This window comes from Gavia stellata, chromosome 5, assembly GCF_030936135.1.
Source record: "Gavia stellata isolate bGavSte3 chromosome 5, bGavSte3.hap2, whole genome shotgun sequence".
NCBI classification, from domain to species: domain Eukaryota; kingdom Metazoa; phylum Chordata; class Aves; order Gaviiformes; family Gaviidae; genus Gavia; species Gavia stellata.
In genome coordinates, this window is record NC_082598.1 from 49,822,552 (window position 1) to 49,835,575 (window position 13,024).

Consider the following 13,024-nt stretch of genomic DNA (forward strand, 5'->3'; position numbering starts at 1 on the left):
AGCTGATAGCTGCAGATCTGCCTGCAACATAAGGCAATATGGTATGTGTAGGGTCCAGCACCTGCTTTCAGCTAGTCATGGGTTTAATACAGATAAGATCACTTGAATTCAAAAAACCTGAGCCGCTAGTTAAAAAGAGGGCTTCAGATGTGGATTGGTAAGAACCCCATTTCAGGGAAAAGGAAGTGAAGGGGGAAAGAGGACGAAGACATGAAGAAGCACAACACTTCACATAAAGGGGTTTTGTGCGGATTTTGCGGGTATTTTAATATCTTGAACTGTCCCCATGGGGCAATGTTTTCCCAAAAAACCTGTCTTTAACAAGTTATCCAGAAGTGTATTTCTGGAACAGAAAAAGCTAAAATGTTTGCCTCTCCTAGCCAACCTACAAGTGTCTATTGCAGAAATTCAACAGGAATCAGGGACACTAGAGAAGGGTAGCTGTGTGAAGAGGAGGAGATGAAGTAGGAAGCTACAGTAAGAGCAGTATCAGAAATCTCTCGAATAAGTTATGCAGCACAGAGGGAAATTATAAGGCGTAATATAAGGTAACATGGAATAACATTTTGCCTCCTTCTTCCTTCTCCAAATCAAGTATTTTCAGGAAATATTGAAGTACAACCTTCTTCTGTAAGCAGCTTTGCATTAAAAATCTGTTTAAACTCCAAAAGCTTTTTTAAAACACGTTTAAAAAACCCACTAATAATAATCCTCAAAATCCCCCAGTATTTTGTAACATAAAATGGAATGTTCCTGGGCAAGAGCTGCCAGCTCCTTCAGGAACTCCGGGAAAAGGGCAGCTGCAAGTACGGCATTCCTCACGTGCGCGGGAAGGCTGGGATGACCCAGGCCTTTCTTTCCTTTATGTCCCAGGAAAGGCTGGAGTACAGACGGGTAAGCATCAGAGAGGTTCCTTCCTTTCCCTGCGTTGCTGCTGTGCTGGATATTACCTAAAGCCAAGAAGAGAGGAGAGGAGAGGAAAGTAAAAGAAAAAAAAAGACTCAGTATATTAAGCACACACAGTATTTGTACAGTGTCTGAAGCCAGTTAACAAAGATTGTGTTCAGAGCTGTAGTCTGCAGTACCCAGACCATGCATACGCCACTAATCCAACATCTTAAAGTTCTACGTGGCCTGGGTATATTGCATTTTTTATTAGCTATCTTTCCCCAGGTTATATATTATTCAGTTCCAGCTCTGATGAGAGAAATATGTGGGCAGAAGAGGAGTCAAGGGAAAGAGTAATATGGATTTACCTCATGAAATAGCAGATAATATGTACCCATCTAGACCCAGAATGGTTGTCTCAATTTAAATGATACTGTGCTCTAGCCGTCCCCCAGATCAAAATACTGTTCGGACTTTACTTCTCTCTCTTTCTCTATCCTCTCCCCATGAATCATCATGTAAATGGGTTTGAGGCCGAGCTATCACACTGCCATGGGAGTTTGAAGCAAGCTAGAAACTAAGGGAAAAAACATTTGAAAATTTTATTTTTCTACAGCTGTAGCCCCCACTAACTACACTTACCTTTAACTCCCTGTAATGCAACTAAACATTAAAAAAATAGCAAATGAAAAACACTGCTATATGATCTCTGCTGCCAGAGTTCAGAGGATCAGGGCTCAAGCATCAGAACGCATGGAATTACACTGACAGCAGCACTTAAATTTCAATCAATTGCTCCTTGTTTCAACCTGAAGCAGAACTGCACTTTAATTAGAAGATAATTAATTTAGTGAAACTAAAAAGGTGACAAAATTTAACACTGATGGAAATAAATACAAAGCAAAATTAACCTGCAGAACTCACTGCCTCAAGATGTCATTGAGGCCAGAAGTGGAGACAGATAAAATCATGTCTAACTTACACAGCTCATGAGGACATCCTCTTGTAAGTAAATTATGAAAAAAAAAATGACTGTCATATTAACACATACTGCAGATAAGCCAAATGCTACACTGCTGCATTAAGTCCCTTAAAGTCCATGCAGTTTATGTTAAAACAACTCAGTCTCAGGTTGCACCACCCTTTTTCTGAAACCTCTCCAAGTAGCTAACGTGAGGACCCTGAATGCTTCACCCAACACAGCAGAGCAATCCCTCTGTTCCACAGCTCTGCACCTTTGTTCCTGTCCTGTAGTTCTCCTAAGGCACCGTGGAATTACTGTACACTTCCAAATACTCAAAAGAAATTTTCATCTTAATCATTTAACAGAGTGAGTTTCAAAAACCTTTCCAACTCCAGACTTACCAATCATTCATATTGTTATTCTACAAATTTCTACCTACTAGAGACAAAGTACACAAATTTCAGTTCTGTGGAAAATTCTGACTGTAGGAGGAAAAACAACTTAAATTATGAATTACAATGAAAAAATAAAGTTTTGAGCCTCCCTTGAAGATTTTTTTTTTAGATTTTCTAATGTCAAAATGTTTCATAATTAAGTTTTTTAAATAGTTTAGCCAATATGACCAGAATGCTAGTATACTGTCAAAGCTTTTATTTTTTTTTTTAAACTCTTCCCTTCAAAAAGCATTGAAATTGATACGTTTCCCTAAAAATCCTTTTGATTTAGATTTAACTGCTCATTGGGAAAAAAAAAGGGGCACAAAAAGCTGGTCTAGGGACCAGAGATTTTATTTTTTTTCTTTGACCAGGATTGTCCACTTCTTTCTAGGGTCAGGATGCAAACTGAATCATACAATTGATAAACTGAGTACTCTGGAGATATTGATACCAATGCACTGAAAGAAGGGCAGCATTTCATATGGGATCTACATCATGACAGGTCTATATATCTACTCAGAACCCAAACTAGTGTGTAAGGAAGCCACATAGTACTGCAAATAGAAAATAACAAATGGTCCATTTCCGCTTGAACACCTTCAGAGACCATCACTGTCAAGAGAAAGGAAATGGTCTGGGAATATTTCACTTTTACATTCGTGCTCCCCAGTAAGTCTGGCTTCCGTTTTTCAGATGCGAATTCTGTAGGAGACCAGTTATGCTCAGACCTGTAGAGAAAACTTTGGGGTCATTCACCACTTCTGTTTGAGGAAAAAAACCCTCAGAGAACAGCTAATTTGCATGACACTCCAAGGTGGCATTCAAGCTAAGGCAAAGAAATCCTATAGGAATTCCTAATTTTTTTTTTTTTTTTCATTTACCGTTAGCATAGCAGTTCCTACCTTGCACTGACTAATCTATATAATGAACTACCGTGGGTTGATGGACTACTGAGCCAACCTACCCTGTGAAATACAGTTTGATTACTTGCATCACCAGTCTTGTTGGGAACCAAGTTTGCAGTTATCCAGACATTTATTTACTCTCCATTTATTTGGCAAGAGGTGCCGCCTTTGCAGGAGTTGCCACAACACAGAAGAAAATGTACCAACAGGGTGACTAAGCAGCCTTGTTTCAAATTCCTAAATAATGACCAGCATAGTCAACCTGGCAAATTCTGAAGCCCACAGAAGAAAACTGACGTAAAATAGGAAGTATAAATAAATGCCATTGGGAATGCATTATATAAAAGTTCTTATTGCCAGCACCTGAAAAAAAGGACTCTAAATGTTGCCTCCTAATCTCATCTCCCACATGCTAGCTACAATACCATCTAATTGTAATTCTAATCCATGGCACCAGAGTGCAGAGCCTAAAATGCTACCGACATTTGCAATACACAGCTCCTTTAACAGCAGGCACCTTCCACAGACTAATTCTTCGAGAAGCAGCCTTAGCAAGATCATAGTTTCACAGACTAGATGTACTGCAAGCCTTAGAAACACATACCATGCTGAATAGAAACTAGGTAAATTATTATTCAGAGCCTTGAAAAATGAAAACACAATTAAAATGGCACATAGAAAGTCCCTCTTTCCACACCTCTGGAAATCCAAGAAAAGTATCAACATCTTCACAGAGGTATAGGCAGAGTGGGTGATTATTAATAACTCCTGATGATGAATAAGCACACACTGGTAAATGCAGCCTCTCTTGAACCCTGTTGCTGAGTCAGCTCTTAATCACTGTGGTCACTGCTTTCACCAAATTTGACATATTCCCATCATGCGGGAAGTTGGCTTTTAAGGGAAATCTGCACCCAACATTGCCTGCTCAGCAGCAAACTAAGAACAAGCATGTCCTCAGGGCAGGGCCCCAACTCTACCAGTTGCGTGGCTGCGTCTAGGAAGTTCTTAGTTAGAACATAAGATTCTTAATTTTCCTTATTGTTTCTAGCTTCCCTCACCGCAGCGTAAATACTGGTAACTGTCAAGACAGGTGTAGTGTGCGCCGTGCTTGAGAAGCACCAGATTTACAGAAGTCCCCTGGAAAGCTGGCTTGTCCGGATGATACCTGGTTAACTCCCCACTGCTCTCCAAGTGTCCTGGCTTTTACACCGCCCCTCCCCAACCCCCCCTTTTTTTGTGTGTGTGGTTTGGTTTGGTTTTCATTCAAGAAAGCACATTCAAAGTTTTCTGGCTAATATCTATCTCCTTCAGCAGTAGCCCAAACCATGACACGAAGCCTTATTCAATTGTTGCAGAAACCAATTCATTCCGGACTTCTGTCCTCCCTAACATTTATCAAAAAAGAACCAATGACTAGTTGAAGGTCAGGCTAAAAATAAAATGAAATCATGCACATATGCCATCTCACCTCATGCCTTGAAAGCAAGTTTGTTTACGGCCAAACTGACAGAGAGCCAAGAGCTGATTTTGTTACTCTTTTAAACAGACATTTTCTGTAGCAAATAAAAGCTTCTAAAGAGCAAAGAATATCCAAATAGATCCATATACTGTGACCTACTGAGCATCATCAGTTTAAAGTCAGAAGGATACATCTGGTTAATGATATTCACAACACACCACACCTACTTTTAATCATTCTGTAGAAAAGGAGAGAGGTAACTGGTGAGTCATTCTACCCAGCATTCCTCTGAGTGTGGTTAACATTTACCTTTGGTTAGCAATTCTTCTGTGGCATCAGACATGTCCACACGAAAAAGCAGGTACTGTTGGGCCTCCAGGAGAAGACCTGGGAAGTCTTTTTCAATGGAAGCAAAATGTTCAATTTTATTTTTCACAGATGCCAGCACCTGCCAAAACAGTAACAATTACTTCTTCCTCCCTTGCTCCCAGCGCAGCCACAGACTGAATACTCAGGCTTTCTCTAGCTGCATTAAAATAGTTACGACAAAAGTTATGGTCATACAGAATTTCCAGTTCTTTGCACAAATGTAATTAAAACATCGAAATGAGATGAGAGGCTCTCAGACAGGTGGGAAAGCAACAGGTGGAACTGAAAAGAGCTAACATAAGTTTTAACGACACACCAAAAATACTGTTCCAATAGGCATGACTAACGCTTGTGGTCAAATACCTGATAAAGTGACCGCACACTAGGCTGAAACACCATGTTGGTGTTGAGCAGAAAGGAGTGGAGAAGAGGCTGTGGATAACTTGCCAGCTGAGTAATAATCCCAATAAGTAGCAAATTTACATGCAAGGAATTCTCCAGCATGTTCTCCAGCTTCGACAACACTACGCTGATGAACGGTCCTGCAAGAAAAGAAGGAACCAATTCTTTTGTTTTCACAGAAGAAAAATCCTAAGACCCAGTAAACAAGCATTTAAAAGGAATTTTGATCATCGTAACCAACAAAACTAGACCTCCCACACCCTAATTAAAGAAAGCATGGAGAAAAACCAAACTGTATCTGAACAGACAACAGACTTAACAGAGGTGTTAAAAGCTTTTGTGATTAGAAGCACCTTCGCTAGCTAGCCAATAAGTTTACATTAATGGTATATTTAACATGCATAACTATTCAACTTTACATGTGCTAATAAGGATTTAGCCTCATACGTTATGGTCTACTGTTCTATTCCCCTTAAAGTTAATCAAAATGGTACCACTAGTTTCAATGCAAACAGAACGTGCCTGTTTTACTCTTGTTGTGCCTTATTTCTACATAAGGATTGAGCAAAGTAAATTATACCTAGCTTTGTCTCATCAAAAAACTGTGGTATTCTGAAGAAAATATGAAAATGCTACTCTAAACATAAAAATCAAGATCTGTGATAGTTCACATCACAAGAAAAGGCATTTTCAGTACCACCAACAGTCACACAAAGCAGGGAAGACATTAAAATAGATTTATAAGCAGAATTATTGGTAGACGTAGGCTTTATCATATAAATGTCACCAACAAATAATAGCTTTAGTTTGTGTATTCATGCTGCAGGATAACCACTGAAATATAGAAACATTCACCATGAAAGTACATCAACCCTTAGCATTCAAGCTTAAGAAACCTTTGCAAGGCTGAGCATGACTTTAACCAAATAATACATATCATTAGACAGTACAGCTAGTGAAATGCTTGAGGCAGTCTGTAAGAGTGACCTAATCACAAGTAAAGTCTTATAAATGTCCCTCGTCCCACACCCAGTCCCACCACACTGTTCTGGCTGTGTGAAAGCTAGGGAAACCACGCAGAAGAATCCCTGGGTGACGCAGTTACAGCACTGCTAACTTTGAACATCCCACCCTAGTCCCTGGCACAAGATGCATGCCATGGGCATTTCTAGGGTCAAGCAGGTGCTCATAATACGACCCCATTCCAGCTCCCCCTCAGCTAGCAAATGGCTGCCATTCGAGCTACCCGGACATAGTTTAGCCTAGTTTAATAAGCCTGCTGTAAACTATGGCAGAGGCTAAAGCAATTCTGGACCAGCGCAACAGTAAGGATCAAATCAGAAGTGCCTACATTGCCACTTCACCTAATAGAGCATCACTAAAGGTTGAAGTCTGTCATGTTTTATAGCGACCGTGAGTACAAAGCAAGCACTCCCTCAAGACTCATCTGTCATGGCTAATGCCAGCACAGCTCCACTCATAAAAGGAAACGTAGGAAGGCCAGTGTTGACAAGGCTTTATGTGGCTGCTACCTTTCAACCACAATGTCAGCCATCAGAGTGAAGGTTGCTATCACATCCTGCAGGAATCCCCCCTGCCTGGGTACCCAACGGAGCAGCCCCAAAACCTTTTGTTGAGATACAGTTTCTCCTGTCCCAACATAACCTACAGCTTGCCCTCTCATGTTCATAGAGAAATTTTTACAGAGCTCCTGAGGGCCACAGTGCAGTGGGAGCTCTACTTTATATCAAGAGGGATTGCAGGAGGAGGAGTCGACATACATCACTGTTTCTCTCCTCTAGGTCAGACTTCAAAGCTGAATAGATAAAGCTGATTCTAGTAGTTGTTTCAAGTGCTGTATACCACTGCAAGAAAGGTTACCAAGATATATTAAAAAATTTCTCAGTGGTAGAGCATCTTTTTCCCCCAAGAAATTATTGGAATGAGAATCAGAGGAACTAAGCAGAGTTTGCAAGCCTTGTAAGAAACACGGTAAACAGATGAGAAGTCAAAAAATTATTCCTTTCCTGACTGTGCATCCCTTTGGGGCCACGAAGTCAAGCACTGATAGCGGGGGCCAGGGGGAATATAAATTCCTGTTCCTGAACACCACATTCTTTCTTGCTCAGAGGAAAAGAGGGATGAGAGTGTTTACTGCTTTTACATTGGACATAGACACCAGTAGGACATTTTCTTCATAGATCTGTAGGCCTGAAGACAGCGTCTTTGCACTGCTGACTGGGTGTGGGAACCTCTGTCTGGTTATTCGATTCTGCAGAGAGAAGCCCCATGCCATGACAGCATCCCAAAACAGTGAAAGCAACCTAAAATCCTTATCGCACACATCTACAAACATAATATAGCATTCCAAATTTAAGTATATTACAATATTTGAAAGACACTGCAATCTCAACATTTCTGAGATATTGTTATGAGCACCTCCTTACTTGCAATCAGTAAGATCTCCATTAAAGTAAGGTAAACAGCCTAAGAGTACAACATGTTGTGGATAGGGAGCAAACAGCAAGGCTTTTTGTGTTTTGGTTTTTTCTTTGTTTTGCTCAGTTGTGGGGTTTTTTGTGGGTTTTTAGGGGTTGGTGGTTTTGGTGTGGATCTTTTGGAAAGGAACAAATGGAGGGAGGGACTAGATGAAGAATGAGAGACAGCGACAACATTTTTGAGCTACATTTGACAGCAGATAATGGGAAACAGAAAGGTTTGAATGTGATTGGCTTCTGGTACAAGGCAATTGCCACCACAGCAAAAATAGCAAATTGATTGAAAAACAGGCTGAATTTTTCAATTAAGAAACAGTGCCAAGCATGCTGGCCACGGCTGACCAGAAAGGGCTGCATTTCAACAGACACAAATGAATGTTTTTCCCCTCCTTTCAAATGAAGGAGAAGCCATCTTAGAGAGGTTTTCGTTTGGATGAGGAAACCTAGACACATTATTATTTTTTATTATTTGCATGAATGTGGTATCTAGGAGACCTAATTAAAGATCAGGAGCCTGCAGTGCAAGGAGCTGTACAAACACAGATCAAAAGCCTGCTCTAACCTCTGGTAGCACTGTCATTCCTGAATGGCTTGGACAGTCTGTGGAGATCAAGCTTAAATTGCTGCCTGGCACAAGACAGAAAAGCATACCAACCGCGAGGGCAGACCTGACATTGGAGGAACAGGATGCCAGGGCAGAGTATGGAGACAGGGACGTACAGACATGGCACCAGTGCTGCCACCCCGTGCTGAAATGTGAAATAGCAGAGAGGAAAAAAATGGCAACGTGATACCACATCCATAGCATCAGAGATGAAAGCCACCAGAAAAACTGATTATTTACCTGGGCTCTGTATATTAGAGCAGTTAGTCCAATCCCCTTTCAACTGCAAAAGCTTTCTCTAGAATGATGGCGCTCTCACATACAAACAACATAACCCCTGCTCAAATTTTAAACAATTACAAAAAAAAGCAGAAAAAAAAAAAACCCTGAGCAACCACCATTTGCTGTCACCACACTGACGGCTCTGCTCTACTTTTGCATTGGATCTCTCACTCTCCTTGGACCTCTTGCTCTCCTTGGACCAATCTCAGCTATTTGGGCTATACCCTCTTTAGTGCCAGAACTGTTCCTTGCTCTATGCTTGTGCTGTGTGCCGCACAGTGTGATCTCATTTGGCCACCTTTAATCACCATGCTTTCCTGTATTTGTTATGTATGTAATTAACAGGACATTCCACCTGTAAATGGAGCACTCTGGCTCCTCACAGCATGCTTGGGAGAGACATCCTCCTTTGGTCTAAAGGGAGATGACATGCTCTCTGCAGAAGGGGTGTCTGCTGAGAAATTCTCGAAGTCCTCCTCCTCTTCTGCAGGAGAAACAGGTTCAGGAGTATCCAACTTCTGCTCCTCCAAGCTTGCACTGTTTGGATCCAGTTCCTTAATAATTTTGTCATACTGTGCAATGAAATCCTCACCATCTGTGCTCAGCAGTCTTACACTTAAGTTACTATCTGCCTCCTGAGGAGAAAGCTTCAACTCTAAGTCTGGCTGCGGATCAATCTCAGTTGTTTTCAGGTTTATTTGTTCTTTCATTACGCCTTGAGTCAAGCTTGAATTTCTCTTGCTGGGCTCATCCAAGTCCATTTCAATCTGGCTTTTTGCAAAAGGCCCATTGACTACAGTCTGGCTTTGGACCTCCTGTTCTCTGGCTACATTTAAAGTTTTCTCCTTGGAGTTGTCATCATCTTGAGTATCCTTCTGGGCACATAACCTGTAAACCATAACATCATCCTGAAAGTCTGACTCCTCTATGTAAGATCCTTTGATGAGCATGATGGCATTTTTTTTCATTTCTTGAATGTGTTTTGGTGGCTCTGCAGGTGGCTGCACCTCTGTGCTTCCCAGATCATCATATGGTTGCAGTGAGCTCACATCAGAACCAGGAGAAATCCCTGTGTCATAGCTATCATCCCATTCTAGCTCCAGCTGCATCTTCTCACCAAACGGAGCTCCTTGAGAGGAGCTACACATGCTAGGTGTCCTTTGCTGGAGCCGAAACATGGGGTGTTCCACATCTGTACTGTTCTCCTCAGCAAGCGTTTGGATAAAGGTGTCTGGATCAGGGTTTACTCCATCATACAAGGCAGACCAAACCTTACAATCTTTCAGACATTGGAGGATGGCTTCTTGAGCTTCCCCCAAGTACTGCAAGTAGCTGATGTCCACAGCTCTTCCATATTCCACAATGCAAGTAGATTCAGAAGAGCGTCTACCAGAATCTGAAAGTAAAGAAGATTACTCCTACCATGACATAATAAAACAACCCAAAAGTTCTCTACCAAGGCAGCTACTAAGGCATGGCAGGTAGAGTCTTTAGTCCCAAGCATCCAATAAGGCAGGAAGATCAAAGCATAAAGATTAAGAGATTTGCTCATAAACATACATTACTTGTTCCTATTGCCAAGATAGAGCTGTAACGCAAGCTTTCTGAGAGACCAGCCCACATTCAAACCTTAAAACAACAGCGACCACTCTGAAGCAGCAAGAGTTGCAGTCATGTATCTGTACATTACTTTCATGAATGCATATTCAAGTTAGATAGCTGTTAAAATAAGGTTTCAATAGACCTGGACACATGGAAGGAATTAAGCAAGCTTTCCAGCCCAGGCTTGCCCAGTTTACTGTTGCCCATGACATTTTCTCCCCCTCCCATCCTTCCCCACCTCCTCCCATGACCTGCTACCAAATCAAACTCAGATCATGATCTGGTGTTCCCCTGAGCACCAATTACCTTTAGTTTGTGCTGCCTTTGTCCATAGAATATAATCTTTTCCTTGGCTTTCAAGTGTCAAGGTGATCCCAGTGGAACAGCAGACTGGTGTCAGGGCAAGCAGTTTTGCAGCAGATACAGAGTAACAGTCTCTCTCTTTCACAGCCCACCGCTGGCTTAACATCATGTGGTTACATGGGATCAGATACCTGAACAACAGTGTTTAGCATTATTTCATCATCCTTTCATGTTAGAGAAAGCAACATACAAAATTCCCTTCCCACCTTCCTGCCCTCTCCAACTTAAAAGAAACAGTAATAATAATCTTGACGGTGATTCATATTCCAAACCTCTCAAGAGCATGAAACCCTGACTCTTTATATTGTGAAGCTACGGTTTGATAAGGAACTTGTCAAGATGAGGAGCGATAGGAGATCAGTTGTATCAGAATGTGAAAGTGAACAATCCTTTGCAGGCCTGAGCAAAGTTGCTGTAAGAAGGAATGGAGGAAGTGTGGGATGGGCAGGTGTCAAAGGCCAGCAGGGTGTTTTGGTCCCACTATGAATGAGTTCTGTCTCAGAATCCTTAATTTATTTGGTTTCCTGGGAAATCCAGAGAGCGCCAGTTTACATGTACCAGGCAAGCAGCCAGCAAAAGGGAGGGAAGGGTCATTAAGGTGTTTTACTGTGCTAGAGCAAGACTGAGCTCTTAGGCAGAGGAGGGAATAAGCTATGGGGAGTACAAGGAATAGAAGAAGCAGAGTCTTCTTTAGAGCACTTTTGTTCAACTTTTTAAGAGCACTTTATTAAAAGCCTCAGTGTTAACTGGACTGATGTTTTGCCATTTAAAATGCAAACAAATTCTAAAGGATTCCTCAAATAAACAAAGAGAAAATGAATTACAGCATTCTACTGCTGTTAGAGTGGCAACATACTTGAGTTCACAAAGATCCTAATAGCGTTTCCAGGCACAACACCCAGAGCTATAGGGAATTTCACCTTAATGCCTGTGAGAGGAGGGACAGACATATCTGAAACGTTCATGTGATCTATGGTGCTAAAAGCCCAATTTAGTTACACCAATATTTCCAAATAAATAATCAATTCTCATCTAATACACACACCAAAATTATAAGTGAGTATTCTGAAGCAACACATAGAACCATCAATTAAAAGCAAAAAAAATAAATTATTTTAGTACATTTACATAACAATCTACCTACAACAGTTCAGGAACCTGCAGTATTCTCTGTAAGAGAGGACTCATAAGAGGTGGAAAACAACAAGAAAGAAGGTGGAAGCTGCAAACAAATACATAGCTCTGTATCACAGTGTATAATACACTAGAGAAAACACACAGGAGAGAAGAATTATAACATTTAGAAGGAGGGAATAAGCAGTTTGGAGGTGATAAATATATTCTTAGCTTCTCTTCTCTCACTTTTATAGAAATAAATCACAAGAAAAATCTCTTGCTCTTGAAGATCATAGGACGTAAATCACACTTCTTCAGGTCTGGTAGACTTTTGTCAGGATCATAAATATTCTTATCTCTGTAGTTGCTTGGATTTCTGCTTTCTTGGAGGACTCTCATCCAGCCCTGCATCCATAGGCAGAGACTATATGTCCCAGAATTAGGATGAAGAGTGGAGAAAGGAGTTTGGGCTTTACCTTAAAACTAGCTGTAACATCACGTCTTCACAATGCAACCCAATGAGCGTTCTGAACAATGCCAAGGAGACCACACAGAGCTGGAAAATGATAAATGTTGTCAGTTTTTCATCTGGAAATTGCATCTTTCCAATCTTCCCTGCGTACTACATTATAAAATGGCTCTGCCAGAACATCATGCCTTATAATACACTGTTAGTATGATATTTCATTTTGTCAGCACCCCTATGGGATTTTTTTTTGAAGTTGTCTACAGCTATACACATAACATGTTACATTTTAACAAAATACAATTCAGAATTTTCCTTCAAATAAGCTATTAAGAAAAAACCAGTAATTTACCAGTCTTAAATTAATAAATTTGAATAATATTAAACTCAGCATGAAGTGAACCCTATAACTTCCAAGACAGTGTGTTAGTTTTTACCTCTGACAGACAATTTGAACCAACTAAAGGCCTTTTCTGAAAGAAAAGTTATAAACCACCTCAAGTTTCTGTTGCTTTAAGCATAAGGGATGATTAGTGTTCTACACACTAAGCTGAATGCTTCTATACATATAGCTTAATGTACTGATATACACCAGGACTAAACAAGTCATTTTAATCAGAATCCACTCCATATGGAGTGTTTACAATCCCTCCACTACTGGTCACT

At 40.8% G+C, this 13,024-nt stretch overlaps 1 protein-coding gene across 1 annotated transcript in view; it reads right to left on the minus strand.

Annotated features, from left to right (window-relative positions):
- Positions 1–699: 699 nt before the first annotated feature.
- The window catches only part of FHIP1A (FHF complex subunit HOOK interacting protein 1A), a 38,811-nt gene continuing 26,486 nt past the window's right edge, over positions 700–13,024 (minus strand). The window contains exons 6-11 of the mRNA XM_059818106.1: positions 12,369–12,448; positions 10,720–10,907; positions 9,167–10,207; positions 5,389–5,567; positions 4,966–5,104; positions 700–950 (exon numbers count right to left, since the gene is read on the minus strand). Of these exons, the coding sequence (XP_059674089.1) occupies positions 700–950; positions 4,966–5,104; positions 5,389–5,567; positions 9,167–10,207; positions 10,720–10,907; positions 12,369–12,448 (1,878 nt within the window). The remainder of the gene's footprint in view (positions 951–4,965; positions 5,105–5,388; positions 5,568–9,166; positions 10,208–10,719; positions 10,908–12,368; positions 12,449–13,024) is intronic.